Source organism: Cryptomeria japonica, chromosome 1 (genome assembly GCF_030272615.1).
Source record: "Cryptomeria japonica chromosome 1, Sugi_1.0, whole genome shotgun sequence".
Classification (NCBI taxonomy): Eukaryota; Viridiplantae; Streptophyta; class Pinopsida; order Cupressales; family Cupressaceae; genus Cryptomeria; species Cryptomeria japonica.
Window position 1 is genome coordinate 95,721,181 of NC_081405.1, and position 25,987 is coordinate 95,747,167.

At 38.4% G+C, this 25,987-nt stretch overlaps 1 protein-coding gene across 1 annotated transcript; it reads right to left on the reverse strand.

The window, feature by feature from the left end:
• Positions 1 to 24,632: 24,632 nt before the first annotated feature.
• Positions 24,633 to 25,752, reverse strand: LOC131041862 (ethylene-responsive transcription factor ERF011). Its single transcript, XM_057975087.2, has one exon. The coding sequence runs from the start codon at positions 25,611 to 25,613 to the stop codon at positions 25,104 to 25,106; it is 510 nt and encodes a 169-aa protein (XP_057831070.1). The 5' UTR covers positions 25,614 to 25,752; the 3' UTR covers positions 24,633 to 25,103.
• Between the last annotated feature and the right edge of the window lie 235 nt (positions 25,753 to 25,987).

Genomic DNA, 25,987 nt, shown 5'->3' on the forward strand with positions numbered 1-25,987 from the left:
CCAAAACATGACAAGGGAAAAACTAAAGCCATGGATGACCAAACCAACTCTACTAGAGCATCTTATAACTATGATTCAACTATCAATCACATTTCGATGGACAATTATGTCTCTACCATTATCATCAAGGACAAAACACCTGAGAATTCTACCCAAAGACCCAGATAGTCCTAAAAGACATTGGATCTTCTTCCAAACCTACCTCTGAATGTAATGTTACAACTCATCAAGGTAAATTCACTTTGCAAGGTGCTCCAACTAAAACCACCACTTCCTCATCAACCAAGCCCAAGTATGACCTTGTAGAACAATTAGAGAAGACACTCACGCTTATCTCCATCCTCGAGCTCTTGTGCATATCCCTTGCACATAAAGCCATTCTTGATAAAATCTTGAGAAACACTTTTGTTCCTACTGATCTGAACGTGGACCAATTTCAAGTCATGGTGGGATACCTTTCTATTCCACACTCCCTTACATTTACATAAGCTGACGATGTCTCCATGAGCCAACCACATAATGCACCTTTACACATCGAATCCTTCCTACACAAACATCGAATAAAGCAATTCCTGATAAATGGAGGAGTAGGTCTAAACATTTGTACATTGAGCACTATTAAACAATTGGTATATTCTAATAAAACTGTGAATTCTACAAACAAAATTACCATCAAAGCATATGATGATGAAGAGTGTTCATCCAAGGGCACAATCACCTTACCTCTTAGAGTTGGGCCAATTACTAAGGATGTGTTTTGTCAATTCCTAGACCTTGATCTCACATACAACATATTGCTAGGATGTCCATGGATTCATGAGATGAGCGCAGTACCATCTACATATCATCGATGCATAAAGTTTCCACACAATGGAGTTTAAGTGACCATCAAAGCTGACCCAAATCCATTCATATATTACAACAATTTGCGACCTAGATCAAAAATAACAATCCCAGTCAATCGAGAGGTTGTTCCTTCATCATCATATGTTGATCCAGAATCCTTAAAAGCTTCTACATCCAAACAAGTAGAGCTCAAAGAAAACTTCAAGGTTAAAGACCTGGGATGTGGTGAGTATATATTTCATATTGATCAAATCCCATTATCTCCTAAGGTATTCAGTCGACAGGAACAATCTATAAATAATTTGCAAGGAATTGGGTGTGAACCACCTAGTGTTGTGGCTACTAAGTCTGAATGCAAATCTCCTTTAGTGGTGCAAGCAACTCTTGATATCAATACTCCTAAGAGTGGTTCCAACAAAGAATCTATTGAGTGTATCGCCAACCCTCTTGAGAACTCACATAGCCTTACCATTTCATCCACTCATTCCATTTCCAGTCCACTCCTAGACTTGGATCAACAAGAATCAGAAAAGCCCTTACTCATTGGGGATCACAAATCAAGCTTTGAAAAGAAAAATCTAAAAGTTGAAAATAAAGAAAAGTCCTTTAGTCCTTGAAATCAAAATCAAAAGCTATTGGACTTTGCAAAAATCAAAGTTAAGGATAAAAGTCCTATGAAAGAAAAAGAGAAAGAGATGATATCCCCTAATATCAAAATAACTGGGGGCAAAAGTTCTAAAATTTCAAGTAAAAAAGAATACTTATTGATCCTAAGTCTCCATCATGCTATCCTACTTTCACTTCTTTTCACAATCCTAAGCCTTCATCACTTATCGAGTTGTTTCACACATCCTTTCCCTTCTCATGATACATCATGGACCTTTAATGGAGCTTCCTCGAAGGACTTTATTATCAAAGATGCCCAAACTTCTTTAGGTGACACGCATATGGGCCTACGTAGTTCACACAATAGTAATTCTATCTTAGTTCCTTTATCAAGAAAGACAGTCACTCGAGCTACATATCATTCATTCAAGGAACGTCGAAGCTACAATCATATGTTTAAGCCTCACACATTTGAGGTGGGTGACTTAGTTCTCAGAGAAAATCCTAAGAATCAGCAAGACAGACAAAAGAAGGGCAAGTTCGAACCAAATTGGCTTGGTCCTTACATCATTACAACAACCTATGGATCTGGTGCATATCAACTTTCAACTCTAGATGGCGAACCTTTGGAGGATCCTATTAACAACATGCACCTTCACAGGTTTTACACATAGCTCTTCAAAGTATCCTAATTCAAAAATACAAAAAAAAAAAAAAAAAATCAAAAAAAGTAAAGAGAAATAAATTCGTCCAACGGTGAAAACCACTTCGATGGCGCCCTGGACAAGTACCATGGTGAAAACCAGGTCACCGGTGCCATGTGTAGAGACATTGCTCCTCCCTCCTTCAGGATCCACTTTCATTCTCTTGCTTTGCACACACTCACAACCTATTTATCCATAATAAACTTACCCATTCCCATCATGGCTTGTTATTGATCTACCTAAGATTGGTTAGCCATTCATAATAAACCTCCCTTTTCACCCCTTTTCTATCCATAATAAATCAGCTCCTATCTATGGCTAAGGAAAATCCTACATCTAGTGATGGGTGTGGAACTGAGAGCATCACATGTTTCGAGGAGTACAATTTCTTCCAAATTTTCTATAGTCTATCCACACACAATCCACAATAAAGTAACACTTGCATCACCAATCCGCAATAAAATTCCATCTTCTTCGTAATAAATTATCAGTTTCATGGATTCAGTCAGTTTCAGATGAGACACAACAGCAACAATGGACTTCAACAAATCAAATCTTTCAACAAACTCCGACAACATTATGGTTCAATGCTATCTATCTTTTTTGGGAAAGTAAATAGTGTGACCACAATCAAATAAGACTTATACAAGTGACAAGAGACACTAAACTTGAGGACTACAGTGGATGTTGGTGTCGAGTCTTGGTTTTCTTTTGATTTTATCTTTTGGTGACATGTCTTTTAGCTTTTTCGGGATGACTCTGACTAGAGACTCTATCTCCAAGATGTCTTTGACTAGAAAGGCGAGGATGGGGTATCGTCACCTATTTTCTTTTTCTTTTTGCAGATTGTCTCTTAGTAATGCTATGACTTGTCCAAGGATATGAGGACACTGTGAGTCTAGTGTGAACTGGGGCATCCCTTGTTTGCAACTGTCTGATCTCCATGCAAATGGGTACAATGACTTTCTGGGTCGAACATATACCTCAATTGTCATAACCTATTTGCCATAATAGAGCTCAATGATGATAACGCACAAGAAGCTCATTCACTTCCATATCTTCTATCTTCCATCCCCCTTTCTTGATTTGACTTTCATTGTCCTTCTTGAGTCTATGTAGCCTCCTATCACACGACTGAGTATAATGACACACCAAAAACATTTGCATTTCATGTAGTTGCACCTGCATTATCACATATTAAGCATTTCATACATACATATAGATATCACAATTGCATCATATCCTACACACAACACATATTAGCACATTTTACATTCTCATCATGTAAATAGTTATTTGCATTATCATATTCATCTGCATTTGATACATTCACATTTGCATCATGCATAACATTTAAAAACATAAAAGGACAAAAAAAATATTGCATTTCATCATGTACATATTTTCATCCATATCATAAACATCACATAGATACATACATCATGAAACATATAAAAGCATCACATAGGTACACATGCATATAGCTTCTACAAAGATGAATCATCTCATATATATATATATCAAAATCATAAGTGTCATGATACAATGATGTCAAAATCATATGGCTACAATCACCTGAAGGTGTCATCATACAAAATGGTACAAAATTGATACATAGGGAGCCCTCTAAGGCTATGATGAACTCCCTCCCTCAGAGCCAGCTAGCCTCGACGGAGTCTGAGCCCTGGAAGGACCCATCCCAGGATAATCTCTCTTGTCCCCTCTATCTGGTGGTGGTGGAGGACCCATGACCCCACCACTCGATGCTTGTCTCTTGTCCCTCCCTCTAGTGGTTGCCATTGTCCACAATGGTCTCCGGAAGCTCCTAGCCCACTGCTCTAGTGTCACCGCTCCATAATATAGATCTCCCTCGTAGGCTATCTCCTCCCCTACCCACAGAACATAGGCGTATCTGGCCCCTATGTCCTCTGCTGCCTACCTCCCTTCCCTCATTGTTGTCTCAGCCTCTATATAGCGTTGAATAGCCTGGTCCCTCTCTCGCTCAATGTCCCTCAACTATCTCCTGAGCCTAGTTGTCTCCCTCTCCAAATCCTGGATCTCATCTACCTGTCCCTAGCAGATCCCCCTCAAGGATAGTAGCTCATCCTCCCCCATCCCATAGCCAATCCTTGTTTCGCCCTATCCAGACAGAGGAACCCACTGATCACTCCTGCTAGTACTACTGGTAGTGCTAATCCGGTCTATGTCATGGTATCCCAAGCCACATATCTAGCCCTTAGCTCCAGTCCTGGATCCTGAAACACTCATCTCAGTGCATCCCTATCTTCGTCTCGATCATAAGGAACTAACTCCCCATCGATCGGTATCCGCAGTATCCTATACAAATCCTCTAAGGTGACTGTCATCTCACCCATCCGCAAATAAAATGTGCAAGTCTCTGAGTGCCATCTCTTAGCTAATGCAGTCAGCAATCCCATGTTTGCTTGAAACTTAGGCACATACAGAATGTGTCGCAAGCCCATAGCCTGAACTGTTTCTCTATCCTTGAGTGTCAGCTCTGGTCGTAAACTTTGGGTTGGCGAGAATCTCTCTCGTGACTCCAGCATAGGTAGGTCCTCCTACCATCAAGCAAATCAACTATGTCAATCATAGTGGCATTCCCTGTTCATCACAAAATGTTGATTTTTATCCTAGTGCTTATGGTACTCTATCCTAGTGACACTCCATGTTCATCACAAAGTGTTACTTTTTATCCCAGTGGCACTCTCTGTTCATCACAAAGTGTTGTTGTTTATCCTAGTGGTACTCCCTGTTCATCACAAAGTACTACATATTTTGGCATTCCCTGATCATCACAAAGTGCTGGTCTTTTTAGTACTCCATGTTCATCACAAAGTACTATGTTTTGGCATTCCCTGTTCATCACAAAGTGCCTCGATCTATCCTATCCTAGGGCCTCTGCTTGAGTGTGTCCTCTTGAGTAGTTTCTTGATTGGCAACATATGTTCTATCACAGAACTGTCAATCCTAGCCCTATTTGCTATTCTAGTCTTCCCTAGAGGAACTGCTTGAGTGTATCCTCTTAGCAGCTTATCCAATCGATAACGTATGTTCATCACAAAACTGTCAATTTGGCCTAGAAGACATAAACACGCTTACATATTGAACATATGCATCTTCTCTGCACATATGCACCTGACATACATAGACATGCCTCTACTCTACACAGACATGCCCATAGAGCATAAACGCACCTGAAATACACAGACACGCTCGCATCTGACACAATGCCTTTGCATTCATAGATGCGCTTGGCATAAACATAGACGCGCCTAGCCAACCCAGACGTGCCTTAGTATTTTTTGACCCCGCTTGACATATCCTAAAAAAGCATTAAATGCACTACCTAACATGCATTTATGGCAACATTTATTGCGACAAAGTACAAGGAGGTTTTGTGGTACTTACTAGCTCTCCAGCATCTGCTGGCCTCTGAAATCAGTGAACGTGATCGAATCTGTGAATCAATGCCATCACTACTGACTGTTGCTGCTCTATTCTCTCTCTGCACTCTGATTTCTTGGATGTGTGGATGACAATGAGGATTTTTTCCCCTCGTGGTCTATCTTATAGAATGCTCTAGCCCAGCCCTAGCCCTAGCCCTAGTCTCTCAAGTTTGTCTTCCTTATCCCGTGACTTTGTCACTCTATCCTATTCAGTCAGTCCATTCTAGCCTTTCTTTCTTATCGAGAGATTGTCTGCGATCTTTTCAGATATTTTCATCCAATCTCTCGAGGGGGCATATCATTCCCATCTTGGGGTAACTTTGTATCAGTTCATCTTATCTTCTTTGAAACAATGCGACAAGTTGCATTGTCTCAAAGAGGGGCAAAATGTAGACACCTAAAATTGTCCAGTCTAATTAAATAAATATTTTTATTTATTTAATTATTTTAGCATAATTCTTCTATTAATTAAATAAATCTTTTTTTATTTAATTAATTCATTTATCCTCTTCTAGCCTTATTTCTCATTTAAATAAATACTTTTTATTTATTTTAATTATCCTTTTCCTAAATTAAATAAATACTTTTATTTATTTAATTGATCCCACTTCCTATATTAATTAAATAAATTTTATTTATTTAATTAATTCATTAGCCTTTTCTACCCATGATACATGTCATTCATCTCTTAATTCATACACTACCTACCCTCTCATTATTTTATTATTTTCTTTTACCTACCCTCTAATCCTAGCTGACCATTTATCTTTTACACCTCTTAATCTTATCCCTCCATTTATTATAGTGTCTTCTATATAAGGAGATACTTCCTTCATTATCAACCCTAATCATTCTAATCATTCTAATCAACTATTCAACCCTCGACTACTCTATGCTTTCAAACTTTCATATGTGATCAAGCCTACTTGCAACCACATTTCTGTTCTTTGTTGACCTCTTGTGCACATAGAAAATCTAAGAGAAAATATATCAACCAAGATCAATGGAGATAGGAAGAATGGAGATCCAAACCCTATTAGACATGTGATGGTATAATCTTTGTGATTTTATTTGATTTGCATTGTCTTAGGTAATCTTCATATGTTATGGTGGATCTTTGTTGTTGTTAGGCTAGGGTTTTGTGGTTGAATCTATTTAGTCTTTCAATATTGTTGTTTCCATTTTTCACCATATACATTTGGTAAATAATGAGACACTTCTGGTCATTTTAGCCACACATCTGGGATCTTGTTGCATATCTAGTTAGTTCTAGTGTGCTTTTGGTATCACTATTTTTTCATTTTAACATTTGATTCATAGAGTCACAGTTTTGGTCAATATTGTCACACTTCTAGTAGACGTTATCACTCTTTTGGTGTAAATGCAACAATGGTAAATCTAGTTCAAGATGACTTTAAAAGCTCTAATAAAAAACTGCAGTACTTCTGTATTCAAATTTGGACATCTTCCCTCTGAATCAACCTACCTGTCTATTGGGTTTTTGTCTACCAACTATTAAGGACAAGCCTATTCTTTTCACATATTTCCATAGATACAACACAACTTAAATGTATCCCAAGTCGATGCAAAGCAGCCTCTACTCCACCAATACTAGAAAATAGAGAAAGAACTTTAATGCCATCGGGATAAAATTCTTTCAAGACAAATAAATGGTATGCAACTATATCTATTTGGAATGCATTACCCAAATAGTGTAATCGATCAGTCGTACAAGAAGTTACACGAGTGTGATCTTTTCCAAATCCTAATATAATTTCTATCTTGTCAACCTCTAGAGGAGCCATCTAACCTGGCCCCACCCAAACCAAGTTCCATTCTTTGCACTTTTCAAGAATGTATTTATGTTCACCATCTTGCAGTTTCCCTCGTGAATTTTCAATTATAGTACAGAGTTCTTCACGAAGGACACTATCACATCGTCTAGAGTCTATGCAATTCAATTTTTTTCTTTGATCCCATGGAGGCCAATAGTCCTTTGTCTGAGGAAGTGCTTCCTGAATAGTCATGGGGGGGGAGATAATGCTTGAAATCGCTCTTCTATTGGGAGATTGTGTACATAACCTCTTGGTCTTCTAGAAGATGAAAAGTACTTCGAGTCCACCAACTCTAGTTCTACAGTATAGAAATTTTTGGATATTGTCTTCCAAATATCCTTCGGTGCAAAAGCATCATTCTCATAATAGAAAAAAGGTGGTCCTTGCATGAACACATTGATTTCCTCCAAGCGTGGCCCAATAGGTTTCCCAAGAACTCCAAAACCGGTTAGTCCCTCCAGACATAAATTATAGAAGTCACATCACACACTCCAGACATTGTTTGTTTGTATTGCATACTCTTTATGTATTTATCACCCTTTAACACTTTCCTCTGTTTTTCTCCAATTTCTCTCTTCTGGGCAGCTGATGAGCTTGTTTCCATGTCATTCAAGATAATGTCTGCTTGCTTTCTTTTATGAAATTTACTTGCACATGACTCTTCAGCTTGTATCTTTTTCTTCTGCATAGATATAAATTATAATTCAGGCTCAGATGATTAAATAAAATAAGCATTTGTAAAGAAAAGATTTAGTCATTGGATGTTACATATTATCTGACGAAAAGATCCTAGATCCAATTCTTGGAGAAAGGAAACATCATTGATAATCTTTTTTTCAAATAAGACTCAGTCAAATAAATTAAAAATGTTTTATGTAATTTTTAAAAGTAGAACTTATGCAATGCTTTCATGCACTGACAACCAAACCGTCGGACCCACAACATTATTGTCGGTGCAATTTTGTGGTTAGATGGAAGAGGTAAGAAAAGGATGCATGTTGTTAAATGGAAATGGTGTTGCTTGAGTAAGGACTTAGGTGGATTGGGGATCAAAGACCTCAGGCAACAAGGTATTGCCTTAGAAATCAAATGGATTGTCAAGGATTTAGAAGGGAATGAACCATGGAAGATATTAATCAGGAGAAAATTCATGATTGTCAATCGTTATAACATTTTAGGTGTGAATATTGTTGATAATTTCTCATGGTTTGAAATTATTGTCAGGTATGTCTGCAATCTGAGTAAAAAGTCTAACTATTTTTGGATTTTATTGTCTATTTAAATTCTTTGGTTTCTTTGGAAGAGAAGGAATGAGAATGTGTTCCAAGGTAAAGGGAGGGTTCTTATTGAGTGTAATCTTATAATCACAATGCTAATTATTATTGAATAGGTATCATTTACATTGAAGATGCCAACAGGAGGACTCATGAAGATATTGGATGAAGGTTCCTCTTCAATATATAAAGAAGACATTTAGGATGTTGCCTATTGACCCCAAGATCTAAGAAAGATAGGGAAGAAATTATATGAAGAGTATATAGACTTTTACAATAAATACCAAAAATAACACCAATATCAATTAAAGAGGGGTGAAGCTATAAGACACCTAGAAATGGCTCACCAAAACTTTGATTGCTCTAGTTGAGAGAGGATCTTTGCACCCCTTGGAAGAGAATTTGATACTTTCCAAATTAGTAGGATTGAACCTAAGAATAATGACAAAGAAAAAGACAAAGAAGCTAATAATGAAGATGGGGAGAATGGAGAGAAAGAGGAGAATCCACATAATGATAGTGATAATGAATCTTAATAAGCTATTACAATCTATCTTTTCAAATATGTTGTCAGTAGATGATATAATACTGATGTAATTTGATGTTGAATCGAAGCTCTACACGTTACTCTTAATTGTATAAATTGATTCTTTTTTTTCTTCTAATTTTAAGGCGGTTTAGCCTGGTTGGGGATTTGATGGAGTAATCAACTTGGTCACTATTATTGTAACTTGACTTTGTACTCTGATTTTATTTTGGTAATCGATCTTCAAAAAAAAAAATATTCTACATAGCAAACATGCTACACCCTTATACGAACCTTGACATGTGTCTTGCTTTAGGATAACCTAGTGTACCACAAGCCAAATAGACATAGACACAAGATGATGGAGCTAGTATTTGTTTCTACCCTCATTTATGTTGGTATTTTGGATATGTTAATATGGTTTTGTCATTGATGTCAACACCTATCATCACTTGTCAACACTTATCAGCACTTGGAGATTTTGGTTATGTTCACCGACAGATTATATTGTTCACCGACACTTGGAATGACTTGGAGACTACTTGGTTATGTCAAAGACATTATTCGATCACTTAGTTTTGGCGATTTGGTTATTTGTTTATTCGGGTTTGCATATTTGTTGTTACTAGCAAATAGGTCCAAGATATGCACCGGAAGGTATATTTATTACTATTTGAAGGGCCTCCCACCCGCAATCTCCACAGCCCTACTATTCTAAGGGTAGGGGCCCGCAATAATCTAATAGTAGGGTTGCTAATATTGTGGGAGGGCCCCTACAATTCTATGGTAGCTAGTCGTTGCCCCCTACCATTCTATAGGCTAGTCGGTAGATCCCTACTATTCGGCAAGGGGTGGGAGGAGGAGATAGTTGCTGCCTATAGTTCAAAGGATAGGCATGTTACGTATATAATTTGAACCCCCTACTATTCTAAAGGGGCCAACTATAGTTACTGATTCGATTACAGGCATCATTAATGATACTCGATAGTTGCAATAATAGAATAATAGGGCTCGATTCTATACGGATTCTATACGTCACATGGGTGGGAACTATAGGGCAATGATGCTATAGCAGGGGTTCAAAGGATGGCACTAACCCATCTCCATTGTTGATGGTGCAGAGAATAGTTGGCATGAAACTGACTGTATTCCACTCTGGGGCCTCCCACCTCCCGCACCCTGAGGCCCAACCTCCCTTTTAGAATCTCAGTGGGGAAGGATGGATTTGTCTCTGAGAAGGATGGAAGGAAACCAAGGATCGAATTAAGGATGGAATGCCCATATAATTTGAAGGGCCTAACGGAAGGATCGAAGCACAGGAATACAGAGCCAAACCAGCAGGCAAGGAGAGATAGAAAGCACCGAAACATCGAAAGCAAGGATCCAACCATCAGGATGGAAACCAATACAGATGGAACACATTAGCAAGGAAGGATTTCAGGATGGATTAAAGGATAGGACAGGACAGGACGAAAAGATGGAAAGCAAGCAGCGAAGGAGGGGAGGACGGAAAGATAGGACACCAATATGGATCAAACTCAACAACTCACCGATCCCAGAAGTTCTGCTACTTTAGTGAGCCAATTCGGTTGGTCTTCCCAACCACCTACACCCGCCTAAAACACGAGATGGAAGGATCGAGGGAAGGATGGATAGACACCTACCCCTACCCTAGCCCAATAACCACAGTAGGGATACTACCTACCTTACCTACAACAGACACATATCTACTTATATCTTGGATATCTCCAGGATGCAAGCAACCATAGATCATCATCCACTCAACAACTCCCTGATCCACTCATCGATCACATAAGTTATCCCATAAGTTAAGGTACTTTACCTAGCCAATTCGGTTGGTCTTCCCCTTACATCGAGAACAAAGATCAAACCACCGAAGCAACATTCGAGACAAACCCACTTCAACCAGATCAACCACATTTAGAAAGAAAGAAGAACAGATAGAATGGAACGAAGCAAGGACAGATCGAACGGAAAGGCAGATCCAAGGAACAAAATCTCTTAGGAAGGAATGAACCAACCAAGGATTTAGTTAATCATGGAAGGAAGGGCAGACAACAGGAAAGCACTTAAAGGCACCAACCAGCCAAAGAAGGAGCATAGAGCCAACGGAAGGAAGGAGGCAAGCAGGGAAGGGCAACCAGACAGATGGAACCAACCACCCAAGCCCCACCCCCAACCTACACTAGCAGCCTACCCCCACCTAACCTTCCTAAACCCCTACCCTCCTACCCCTACCTTCCTACCAGACCCAGACCTACACTTACCTACCCATGCCACCCTACAAATCATAATCATCAGAACTCACCAATCTCCAGAGGAGAATCTACTTTAGGATGACAAGATCCGTTGTTCACTACTATTCCTAGTCATCCCACCCCCTTCCCCAATACTAGGGGCCCCACCAGGAAGAAGATATTACTTATTTAGAAAGACAATAATAGTAGGGGGAGTACAGTTCCTCCCACCCGGATTACAATTGGGGGAGGGGACTCCCACCGAGAGAACAGCACTCCCACCACCAATTAGAATTTCATCCTCCCACTAGGCCCCTTTGTTGATACAACTTCTTTTTTATTTCAATTAATTGTAGGAAATCAAATTGAAGGAAGGAACGAAGAAAGAACAACCCTCATGTCAGACTCTTTGATTGCTAGTTGAAACCACAGAACGGCACACCTTCGACTCGGGGATACGGACCACGAAACCAATAAGGGAACAAAGGAAACCAGGATTCAATGATCAGGAAGGAAGACAAATTGAACAAAGAAGGAATGGATCGATACCAACAATCCAACCATAAGACAAGGAAACCTTGAATACAGATAAGATCCAAGCAGGGAAGGAGGGAACAATAGAAGGAGAAAACGAGGGAAGGATCGACAGCAAGGATCGAAGGATGGATTCGTCTCTGAGAAGGATGGATTCGTCTCTAAGAAGGATGGATTCATCTATTCGCCTCTTAGATTCGTCTCTCTTAGAGCCTATTACGTATAGAATCTGGCCCCAGCCGCCCCCCTATCCCCCCCAAGTTATAGTTCTATGGTTCTATGGGGCATCATTAATGAACTGATGCCATTAAAGGGCTCGATTCTAGAACTATTTTAGTTACTCTAGCAAGCTAATCCCTTCAAATAGTAGGGGTTACTCTAGCAAGCTTCAGTCAAGACTCGATTCTAGCAAGTTAATTAATAATACTCTAGCAAGCAGATGCCAACTAGAACTCCCACCCCCCTACCATTCTATAGGCTAGCAAGCTAATTAATTAACCCCTATAATTCATTCTATGGGGGCTTATTAATTAACTTGCAAAGGGGATTTGAATTGCCTTGGCCGATAGAACAAAAAGGAAACGGGCAGCCACCCAGGGTGGGGGGAGTAGGGCATCGATGCCAAGTAATTGCCATAGAATAGTAGGGGCCTCCCCACTGCACCTCTTCCTATCTAGGTCTTAGGGTCGAGGGTAGCGTTCCAATGTACGAAGGTTGGATATCCAAATCTTTGCTCGAGACTGCGTAGGGATCACATTTTGTCGGTCGAATTCCTAGGCCAAACCCCTAGTAACTATGAGTGAGTGGTTGGTCCACACCACGCTGTGTCCTCCGCTCGATTTCTACCTCATCAATGTGCGTATAAAGTCCCCCGAGGTGGGAGGGAGGATTGGTGAGTGAGCTTACCCTTGGTAGCTAAGGAGATGGAACTAGACATGAAACCCTTTAGAATAGTAGGGGATCCACAAGGTCTAAATCTGGAACCGTATCTCCAACCACCCCATAGAATGTCGAGGGGATTCGAAACTGGAATAGTGGACTTTGGCACTCAATCTAGCCCATATGCTGGTGGCTCATATGCTGCTGTAGGATCTGCATAATATGGATCTTCAATTGGTGGAACGGCATCTCAATCTGCGACTAGAGTATCTAAAACTAGTACGGGCTTTGGATCTGCCTTTGCCTAGAACTCTACCTGCTTCATGTTATGCCCTTGGTGGTGGTGCCCCTACTATCCATAGGGCTACTGTTGCTGGATCAACATCTGCATAATCAACAGAAAGAACTGGTACTGGTACTGGATCTACTAATGCTCTTACTTATGATGCAACTAGCTCTACTGCTTCCCTTTATGCTGCTTCCCTTTAGAATAGTAGGGCAACTGGATCAAGATCAGAATCCCCTTTAGAATAGTAGGGCAGAAACAACTGCTGCATAACAGCCCCCCCACCCTGTGTTCATGTGGATATAGTTGGTCTAAGATGGCGAGAACGAGAAAGAGAAGATGACTTGGACGACTCTTATTATAGTTAGATGTCGAGAAGTGAGAGCTAGCTGTGGTAGTATAGTAGCTTTCGAGAAGGCTTGCTAGCTATCTAGACCTGGTCCGAGAACTAGGTGGTGGGTGTGGTAGTACTGCTGCTGGATCATAAACATCAGACTTTGGCTTAGATGGGGGTAGATAACGAGAAGCTTAGATGGCTATGGGTTTTCTTTCTTTCTTTTTTATGGTTATAGGTCTAGATCTTAGGCTGGTCCTGGAACTACTGTGTCTACCTCTGATGCTACTAGTGTACCTGGTGCTTCTGCTTCTTTCACTGTCTCCATGGTTGGAACTGCTCCTACTCCTACTACATCTGCCCTTGCCTATGCCCTTGTCCCTGGATATGGGCCTGAATATGCATCTTGATCCATAACTAGTAGGGCTGCTAGCTCTGATGCTATTAGTTGTGGTGCTTGCTTTGCCACTGAAGCCTATGCTCTCGCCATTTCCTACGCCTCTCCTACTACTGCCTCTGCTTGCTCTGGTGCTGCTGGTTATTATACGGATGCTTATTAGGATAAACTAGGCAATGTGCATAAAGTCGGAACAAGCTATCAATATTGGTGGGGGGTAGCTCGCAAGAACTTTATGGCTTGGTAGTATCACCTTTTGCTACTGGGCTTTGCCTTTGCTCTCTTCGCTACTTCAGGATCTGGAATAGGTGCTCTCAGCAAAGCTGCCCCCTACTTATCTATAGGCGATCGGATCAACAGAATCTAAAGCGATTTTGAACACCTGGCCTATTTCACTGTGTAAACAACTGGCCTCTTAATTAATCAGTCAATTCCTCCTATAAAATAGTAGGGAGCCCGCTAGCCCCCTCCAATATTTTAGTGAGATGGCCTATTCAAATTGGTCTTAGGTTATGGTATATATGTAATATCTTATTTGTAAGATCAGAGTGTGGAATGTGAATGCGAAAATAAGCAGAGCTATACACGCAGACATCATTTGAAGGTTGAAGGAAGGATTTTGTGAAGGCGATCAGAACTTAATCGATACTGAATCCAACATATGAAGATGCTATATAATGTTGTACATTATCGTTGGATTTAACCATCCAATTGTAGTCAGTGTGACTCTCATTATGTGTTTGAGCAGTGAGCTCTAGGAAGCTGGCCTTTCTGCAGGTGCAGAATCCATATTGTACACACATACTATCTACAGTAGTATCATTTGATTGTGGGTAAGGCTTCCCACCGTGGTTTTTCCCCTTACATGGTTTCCATGTACAAATATTTGTGTTATGTGTTGTGGATGTTAATGTCTTTCTGTTTCATGCATTAATTTTTACCGGTACTGCAATTAACTGTTAAAACTGTCTACCAGCATAAAGTTTGGTTTACCGGTATTAAGCATTAAGTTTTGGTTAAGTTAATTTTGGTTGAATTTATTAGACAACAGATTCAACCCCCCCCTCTCAGTTTTCTCTGGGACCTAACAATTGGTATCAGAACCTAGTTCTCTTTTTGTAGAAGTTTAACAACTTGAGGAGATCCAATATCTTCTAACTATTTCAGGAAGGACAGTCTGAAACTTGATGGAACTAACTATGGCATATGGAAGATCAGGATGGAGACACATTTAAATTGCATTAGAAAGGACATATAGGATGTTACAAAGAATGGCTATACTGCTCCTACTCAAGGTCAACCTAATCCACCAACCTTGGCTAAAGATGAGGAAAATGATTGCAAAGCAAGAGAAGCACTTTTGAGTGCATTGTCAGATCAGCAAGTCATGGGATTATCAGACAAATCTACTGCTAAATCTATTTGGGAAAAACTGGAAACATTGAATGAAGGAGATTCCATGGTCAAAATTGTAAAACTTGAATGCTTCTAGGTCAGGTATGAAATTCTGAAAATGGAAGAAGGTGAAAGAATTTCTGCTTTCATGGAAAGAGTAAATGAAATTGTTTTGGGTATACAATGTTGTGGAGGAACCTTAAGTGAAGATGAGATTGTTTCTAAAGTTTTAAGAGCTTTTCCACTGGCATATAAAATGAAAGTTACTTCTATAAATGAATTAAGAAAAATGCCTAATGCATCAGTATCTAGAGACACTATGGTTGGAAAACTTTCAGTTTTTGAGCTTGAGGAATTTGGTCTTGTTACTACTATCAAGACAGATCTAGCTTTTAAGGCACCATCATCAACTGCAACATCATCATCATTATCTGATAAATCTAATTGGAAAGCTTTCTATGCAAGAAAACTTGAAGAAAGCAGGAGAGAAAACGAAGAACTTGAAGAACTTGAAGCACTATTTGCAAGGAAAATGCCTAAAGGTCCAATTGGAAGTAAGTATGAAGGTAAAGCACCCTTTAAATGTTTTAACTATAATAAGATTGGTCACATAGCTTCTAGATGTCCTGATAGACATACAAGATTAAGAGAAGAAGCTAAAAGAACATATAAGCCTAACCCTGACTATAAAAAATACAAGTTTAAGAAGAATAGAGACAAATCTTGTTATTATGTTGATGAAGGAGTTACTGATGATTCTGATGAGGATCCGGCAGACAATGGATGGGCTTTTGTTGCTATAATAGAAGATCAACCAACACCTACTGTTCAACCAGTAGAGCAGGCCCTGGCAGCTAAAATTGAAGATAAGGATGAATGGATCATTGATTTGGGATTCTCACATCATATGACTAGTGATAAGAGTAAATTATTAACCTTTCGAGATTACAATGGAGGTCTAGTAAGATTTGGAGATGATAAAGCTTGTTTGATTAAAGGAAAAGGCACTATATCTTTTGATGGTAAGCACAATACTGATAATGTTTACTATGTTGAAGGTTTGGAGCATAATCTTTTGAGTGTTGGTCAATTAGTTGAGCAAGGATTTCAGTTACAATTCAAGAATGGTAAATGCAAAATCTTAAATAGAACTGGTTTGAAAATTGCAATCGGTAATCAGACTAGAGGTAATATCTTTCATTTGAACAACAATGAGAAAGCATGTTTGATTGCACATATTGATGAAAGTTGGTTATGGCATAAGAGACTTTGTCATGTAAATTTTGATTGCATTGTGAAAATCAGTACAACTAAGGCAGTTAGAGATTTACCTAAGATTGTTAAACCTCACAATCTGGTATGTAAGAAACGTCAATTAGGAAAACAAGTTAGAGAAACTATCAAGAGTATTCCAAAGAAGTCTAACAATGTTCTTGATTTAATTCATATTGATTTATGTGGTCCAACAAGAAATAGAAGTATACAAGGAGATAGGTATTTTATGCTAATAATTGATGACTATTCTAGAATGTGTTGGGTTACTTTTCTCATATTAAAATCTGAAGCATTGGGGAAATTCAAACTATTCAAGGTGATGGTAGAAAATGAAACCGGCAAGAAAATCAAATGTTTGAGATCAGATCAAGGAGGTGAATTCACATCTAAGGAATTTAATACATTTTGTGAAGTGAATGGGATCAAAAGATAGTTATCAACACCCCAGACAACCCAGCAGAATGGAGTTGTGGAAAGAAAAAATATCACTATCTTGGATGCAGCCAGAAGTATGATATCAGAAGCAAATCTACCTCATATATACTGGAGAGAAGCGGTCAATACAATAGTTTATATATTCAACAAAGTTCACATCAGAGGTGAAACCGGTGAGACCCCACATGAACTATGGTTTGGTAATACTCCTACTCTTAAATATTTTAGAATATTTGGAAGTAAATGCTATATTAGAAGAGATGAGTATATTGGCAAATTTGATCCTAGAAGTGATGAAGGAATATTTCTTGGTTATTCATCTAAGAGCAAGGCATATAGATGTTTTAACAAGAGATTGCAGAAAATTGTTGAGAGTGCAAATGTGAAGATTGATGAACAGTTTAGAGGAAATTCAAGGTACACAGACTCTGAACTGGCAATAGACATAATCACAAATGAATCTATTATGAATACACCACTACAGATTGATGATCCAGTGACACTGACATCATCTAGAGATTCAACAATCACTGAAGAATAGCAGCAAGTAAAAACACCCCAGTATGTAAGACTGAATCATTCTGAAGATTAGATAATTGGAAACAAATTTCAAGGAGTTATGACTATAGGAAGATTGGCAAATGAAGAGGTGTGTCTTATTTCTCAAATTGAACCTACATCAATTAATGAGGCATGTAAAGATAAATATTGGATTAAAGCTATGGAAGATGAATTGGAACAAATTGAAAGGAATAACACTTGGTCATTAGTTCCTAGGCTTAAAGACAAAAATGTAATTGGAACTAAATGGGTTTTCAGAAATAAACTTAATGAATATGGTATGGTAATCAGAAACAAAGAAAGATTAGTGTGTAAGGGATATTCATAGAAAGAAGGAATTGATTACAATGAAACCTTTGCACCGGTAGCTAGAATTGAGGTAGTCAGACTTTTATTGGCTTTTGCATCACACAAGAACTATAAAGTATATCAAATAGATGTTAAATGTGCATTTCTGAATGGAGATCTTGACGAAGAATTTTATAATGAACAACCTGATGGATTTTCTTTGACAGATAATAAAGATATGGTTTGCAGGTTAAGGAAAGCTTTATATGGATTGAAACAAGCTTCTAGAGCTTGGTATGCTAGATTGGACAAATATCTTTTGAAGCTTGGTTACACTAAAGGCAATGCTGATAGCAATCTATACTACAAAGTGACTAATGATGACATCTTGGTTATTAAAGTTTTTGTTGATGATATAATCTTTGGAGGAGAAGATGGTTTGTGTAAAGACTTTTTTAACAAAATGCAGCAAGAATTTGAAATGTCTATGATTGGAGAGATAAAATTATTTTTAGGATTGCAGATTTCACAGACTGATAAAGGTATATTCCTATGTCAATCTAAGTACTTAAAGGAATTACTAAAGAAATTTGGCATGGAAAAGTGTAAACCAGTAGCACGCCTATGACTACAACTGATAAACTATCTTTGAAGGATGAATCAACACATGTTAATCCGACTAGATACAAGTCTATGATAGGAGGTTTACTGTATTTGACACAAACAAGACCTGATATTATGAATGCAGTATGTATTGTTTCAAGATTTCAAAGTAATCCTAAATAAAATCATAAATCAGCAGTGAAAAGGATTTTCCGGTACCTTCAAGGCACTACAAATCTTGGTTTATGGTATCCTAGAGATGAAAATTTTGATTTATGTGCATACACAAATGCTAATTGGGAAAGAGATGTAGATGACAGAAAAAGCACCACCGACAGAGCATTTTTTCTTGGTAGCAAACTGATTTCATGGTTGAGCAAGAAACAAAGTTGTACAAGTCTATCAATGACGGAATCAGAATATGTTGTAGCAGCAACTAATTGTACACAAGTATTATGGATCAAGTAAATGTTGAAGGACATAAAGGTAAAATGCAAGGAACCTATAACTATTTACTATGATAATACAACACCAATTGACATATCTAAGAATCTGGTACTTCACTCTAAAACTAAACATGTTTCTATCAAACTAAATTTTCCAAAAGAGAATGTTGAAGCAAAAGAAGTGAAATTGGTTTATGTGAATACTGAAGAGCAGATTGCAGATATTTTTACAAAGCCTTTGCCTAAGGAAACTTTTGAATATCTCGGAGAGCAACTTGGAGTCCTACCCCCACTGGTAGAGACTTGGACAGTTGATGTTTGTCATCAACCGACAGAATTAATTGAGAAATCTTTTATTCCGACTTTGATGAGGAGAGCTACTTCTTAGGGGGAGTAGTTGGTATATTGAATGAGTTGGTATTTTGTGATAAGTTCTTTGAACTAATTGTAATTGGTTTTGTATTTCTTTGGCATTTGATGTCAAAGGGGGAGAGATTATTCCTAGGGGGAGAGATATTATGTATTCTGGTTAATGATCTCTTTGGGAGATTGTTGGTTTTTGGTTTTTGGCATTTCTGTTTCGGCACTTTGATGGTTTTTCCATCTTGTGTTGCCATCAATGCCAAAGGGGGAGATTGTTGGTATTTTGGATATGTTGATATGGTTTTGTCATTGATGTCAACACCTGTCATCACTTGTCAACACTTATCAGCCCTTAGAGATTTTGGTTATGTTCACCGACAAGTCACAAACTTATACACAATCACCGGTATTTGATTCACCGACAGATTATATTGTTCATCGGCACTTGGAATGACTTGGAGACTACTTGGTTATGTCAAAGACATTATTCGATCACTTGGTTTTGGCGATTTGGTTATTTGTTTATTCGGGTTTGCATATTTTCTATTACCAACAAATAGGTCTAGGATATGCACCGACAGGTATATTTATTCCAAATCAGCACGACACGTTATGGAGATAATTTATTATTATTGTAAATGCATTGAGTCGACATCATGCATCGAATATTAATTTATTTGTAATTGATTTTATTGTAATATATTTTAGTGAGCCGACCTATTCAAATTGGTCTTAGGTTATGGTATATATGTAATATCTTATTTGTAAGATCGGAGTGTGGAATGTGAATGCGAAAACGATTGCAATAAGGTATATGCGAAAATAAGCAGAGCTATACACGCAGACATCATTTGAAGGTTGAAGGAAGGATTTTGTGAAGGCAATCAGAACTTAACCGATACTAAATCCAGCATATGAATATGCTATTTTATGTAGTACATTATCATTGAATTTAACCATCCAATTTGACTCTCATTTTGTGTTTGAGCAGTGAGCTCTAGGCAGCTGGCCTTTCTGCATGTGCAGAATCCATATTGTACACACATACTATCTGCAGTAGTATCATTTGACTGTGGGTAAGGCTTCCCACCGTGATTTTTCTCCTTATAGGGTTTCCACGTACAAATATGTGTGTTATGTGTTGTGGATGTTAATGTCTTTCTGTTTCATGCATTAATCTTTACCGGTACTGCAATTAACTGTTAAAACTGTCTACCGACATAAAGTTTGGTTTACCAGTATTAAGCATTAAGTTTTGGTTAAGTTAATTTTGGTTGAATTTATTGGACAACTGATTCATGCCCCACCCCCTCTCAGTTGTCTCCGGGACCTAACAATTTCATCACTTATCATCAACCAACTCAAAACTATCAATGATTAATTTGAGGTGTAAAGATTCAACAAATTGCTACAAATTTCATTGAGTAAAGGCAACATAGGTGACAACCACCCTAACTTCCACAACAAAATTCTTAGACATAAGATTCCTACCTTTTGACTTTTTGCAGTTTGATCTTGCAATATTTTAAAATTCATATGTGCTAGTTTTTTTATCATATAAGAATCACATATATGATTTTATCCTTAGGCTAGATAATGGGCATGGTCCAAATTTTAGTTGTTTAAATTCATATTTTTTTCAAGGTTGAAGATTCCTAGATCTAATTGTTGTCCATTGGAATGATGTCATAAATTTTGAATTGTGTATCTAAGGTTGTGTACTTAAAGGCATCATGCTAAGATCTTTCACATAAGATAAGAAAGATTCAAACATGGTTTACAAATCACAAAGTACCAAAAGAACATGAATGTTTCTTCTCTATTTTTTATAGTTGATATGTGGGTCTTTACACTATCATCATAATTAATGTTAGAGAGTGTTGTGAAGAAGAATGGACATGAAAGGAGTGACTATCCTAAGTGCTTGAGGCTGCCACAAAAAGTGAGTGTTGTAGCAGTGAATCTTCCTTTGACCTTTGGGTGGTTGGGAGGGTAAAGACCCATGGTGTTATATGTTGAGTGGTTGGGAGGGTAAAGACCCACACATCAACTATCTACTTTGACATTCTAGGATGGTGTCCACCTAATCTAAAACCTTGTGGGCACTCTCTATTTGATAGTAACATATACATAACATGTGCCTCTCATATAACCCTATGTTGGCTAGGCCCCACCATAATTAGAAGATCCTAACTACTAAAAACACTAGATTCTCCCTAAAAGGTTGTTGAGTCATAGAAGGCCTAGCTTGATAGTCCTATAGTCTCTCATACCTAAAATATCCTTGTGTCAATGATGGTCACATGTGACTACCCTATGGCCCCTACTATGCTCTAGACCTTTGTCCCTAATATTGATACTATTGGGTTTTTCTTTGAAATCCTATAGTAAGTCTAAATTATCCTTTGAAGGATGGGGAGGCCCATGGAAACTTTAGTCCCTTGATCAAGGTTACAAACTTCTCTCATGCCTCTTGCATCCTCCCATGTATCTCCTTGTCCATAAGAGACTTTTCCATAGCAACCCTAAAGTCATTTGGATTGGCCATGTGTAGGAAAACTGAAATTTTGGGCTTTCCACCCCTAATGAAATAATTGACAAGTAACTTGTCTTGAATGTAATCTACAAACTACAAGAACTCCAAAAACTAACTCTCATGTTGAGCCACTATGAAACCTCATTATGTAAATTGTGAAACTCATCTATGCATCTTTGTCAAAAATATTTTGAAATAGAACACACTTTGAAGCACTCCAAAATGGTATCCCATGAGAGAGTTTCCAATGTGAGTTGGTGCATTTTATCCTCCCAGTACCACAAGGTGGAAGCAAGTCCTCTCAAAAATTGATTTGAAAATTATGCCTTTAGGTTGCTCACATATAGATGCAACCCAAAGCATAAGTCCAAGCTAAGTAACCAAGACTTAGTCTCAACATTTGTGGATCTTAAAAATGTAGAGGATTGGAGATGAAGCAACTCTCGAATATGATCCTTTGGCTCATGATATGTGCTTGTTATAGTCTTTACCTCTTGTATTTATGCATGATGAGGCTAGGTAATGTGTATTGATCAATCTTCTATCTCCTCTATGTGTATTTCCCAAATTCAAGGCGAACTCCTAATAAGCTCCCAAGATGCAAGTATATGCTCCTCTACTACAAGTGGATCCTCATGAGGTGTCTCTGTTGTGGGTGAAAACCTATCATGTATCACACCTATCAAATTCTATAAGGCTTGTAAGATTTGAGGTCCATACTCGAGCTACTCATCTTGGTGAAAACTCTCAAAGTGATATGAGTCTTCTTATCCCTCATGTGAATGTGCTCCTCTTGAAGTAGTACGACATGGATGACCCTTTCGTCCATTTCCTACACCCTATTTTCTAACCCACACCTCTTAACCTTTACCTCACTTCCTATCATTATTACCTTCCATATCCCCTATCTTAACCTCCTTCACTTTCCTACATCCTATCCTAAACCTTAACCTCATACACATTTACTTTTACAGAGATATCAAGGATAGTAAGAAGACTAGATAATGCAGATGGGTCTTATCGATTTCATACGTTACTCGGGGCTTCACGAGTTGATCATTGTATAAGGGTTATCATGATGAAGGGAGAACGCATTCGAGTCTTGAGGTGCAGAGATGGTTTATCATTTTGGATTGAGTTGTATGTGTAGGGATGAATCCTTTCAAGTGCAGTGCAGAAGGTTGTTTCTCACGGATGAAAGTGTCCTCGGTGTAGTTTGGAGATTGGTGGCATCCATCCTTGGTGGAGGTAGACACTGGTGTGACAGTTTCGTTTATGAGGCAGTGATTTGCCCAATAATAGATATCCTGGGGTCTAAGGAAGTATGCATCCAGAGGATAGATGGTTTTATCCACGCGATGGATGGGCAGGCCATTGCTAATGAGATTTTGAATTTGGATGCGGACAGGTGGGTTAGCCGGTTGGGTAGTTACTTCAACTCAGATAACTATGTTTCCTCAGATTCGGAAGATGACTAGGACCTTGAAGATGAGGAAAGATATCGTGCCAAGGCAGAGAAGGAAAGGTCGAAATCCCTGATAGAAGATGCCTAGGAAGTCTACCAGATTGGAGTATCAACAAGAATTTTGCCCCCTTCCAAAGGTTGTTGGACAAAGATGTCTGTTGGCTCACGGGGGCTGCTGTGGGCAAAGTAATGGAAATTGGAGCGGACCTGGCCATCATCCTCCAGGCTCTGTAGATTCCTTTATAGGTATAGCCTCAAGATTGGATGTATGGCCCTGTGTCTGGTCAAGTTTATTTCTGTCATAAGGGAGCTAACCCCCTTTGGTTAGTACTTATCTATGTGAAAAAAAATGCAGTGATTTAATTAATACATGATTGTAGGATTTTTCAAGGGTTTAGGTCTTGTAAGAAATTCTTCTTTTAAATCGATCATATCATATTGCAGAAACCTCTCACCATCTCTGCTATTGGCAATTAATCTGATGAATCTATAATAAACTTTGAATCTAGATATTTGAAAAGAAAATAATATTTTTCAACACAATATGTATAACAATGATTTGGTTGATTATGCCCTACCTTTTTCTTCAACCGAATCTTGGCGCCACCCCAATCCAGAACTGTTTCCCTCCTTGCAGTAATGCCCCAATTTTTTTGTGATGGCAAAGGTCGATGGGACCAAGAGCCGGGAATAATGTTTATCAAATGACTTGGTCTTTTGTTTTTTTAAAGTAATGCCCGTGGTTGTCGGAATTTCGACGAACGCAGACACTTTTTATAAAAAAACACAAATTTCATTGCCAATTCCTTCTCTGTCGAAACCAAATGTTGAATTATCGTTGGAATTCCAACGAATGCGAGCACTTTTTCAAAAAAAAATCAAATTTGGTCACAATATACCTTCTCTGTCGGAATTTTAGGCCAAATGTATTAGTGTACAAACAATAATAATCTAATATTAATTATAACATAATAATTTTTTAAGTTAAATAATGAACATATATGATATATTTCAACGTCTTTTACATAAATATTATAAAATATAAATATGCTAATTATATCGTACCAAAACGAAATCCTTCAACATGATCCTAATAACAAAGAGAAACAATCACACCCATGTACCTCCTTCAATTTCCTTACTACGCATCTATTTGCACCCTTAGGAACTGCAAGTGCTAGTTAAATCATCCAACTAATCACAAGGAGGTCCCACCCATCATTTTTCTTTTTCTTTTTTATTTTATTTGATAGCAAACATTGACGAAATAACAAAAACCAATTGAAAAAACTTGCTAAAACCAAACCCCTCGAAACACATTATCTGAATATTAAATATATATTAATATATTGTACAAAACAAATCCTTCAACATGATCCTGATAACAGAAACAAACAATCACATCCATGTGTCCCTCTTAATTTCCTTAGTACTCATCCATTGCACCCTTAGGAACCTCAAGTGCTAGTTAAATCATACAAACAATCACATCCATGTGTCCCCTTGATTTTCTTAGTACTCATCCATTGCACCCATAGGAACTGCAATCGCTAGTTAAATCATCCAACTAATCAAACAGATCCAAATTAGAGTTTCGAAAAATAATCATAGAACGAGATCTAAAATATTAATACCTAAAAATGATCATAAAATGTTACTGATTGTATCACCCGGCTTCATTGGATTGTTCGAGCTACCGGGGGTGATCCGAAATATTGATAAGAGACACCATCTAAACCCAAAAGAGCTGCCAGACAGGAGATCCTCAATAGGCAATCAAATTTCACATTTTAACCAAACGAATGCAAATTCAATGTCAATTGGCTCTCTGGCGGAGCATCCAGATCAATACCCAAATCCTTAAAAAACGTTTCCACAACATTCTCCGAACTGTCAGTCAGATCAAGAAATCCCTCCGCCTTCTCTTCAAAAACTGCACCTTTTGGAATAAAAGCGCCGCCAATCTTGGTATTCCCGGCGGCGGCAGCGGCGGCAAGCTGCTGAATTTGGCGGTGCGAAAAAGTTGCAGAGGCAGAACAAGGAACTGAATAAACAGAATTCGCAAAATTTAGGGCAGCTGCGGGGCCCCGCAAACACAAAGCGGCGGCATCGAATGCCCGAGCCGCCTGCTCTGCCGTAGCATAAGATCCCAGCCAAACTCGAGCCCTACTTTTCGGAATCCTTATTTCTGCAACCCATTTTCCCCAAGATCTTCGCCTAACTCCTCTAAATTTCCTTTCCCCAATTTCTCCGCTGGTTTTTTCTTCGCCCATTTTGGCCCTAGAATTGGAAATTTTCATGGATGGATTTCAACTCTGTGATCACATTTATATGAATTTCAGAAGTGGGTGTGTTGTAATAGTGAAGGAGAATTTGATCTGATTGGGACAGGCTGAAATGCAGACCTTAATACCGAGATCTGATGTGCTTCGGGTTTGCCCGTTACCGGGGCAATTATTTATCATATGTTTGACATTTGAGATTTGTTTTTTTCGGGCAATTTGAGAGCGTGAAAGGAATTGATAGTGGGCGGATTCAGATGTTAGTGTCGGTATTCCGGCATTGACGGCGGAACAAGTTGCAAGAAATCTGATCTTTCCATTCATGGTGAATCTCTGAACACAGTCGCAAAACAGGCTCTCCAAATCTTTTTGTTTTCTTATTAGCTCTTTTT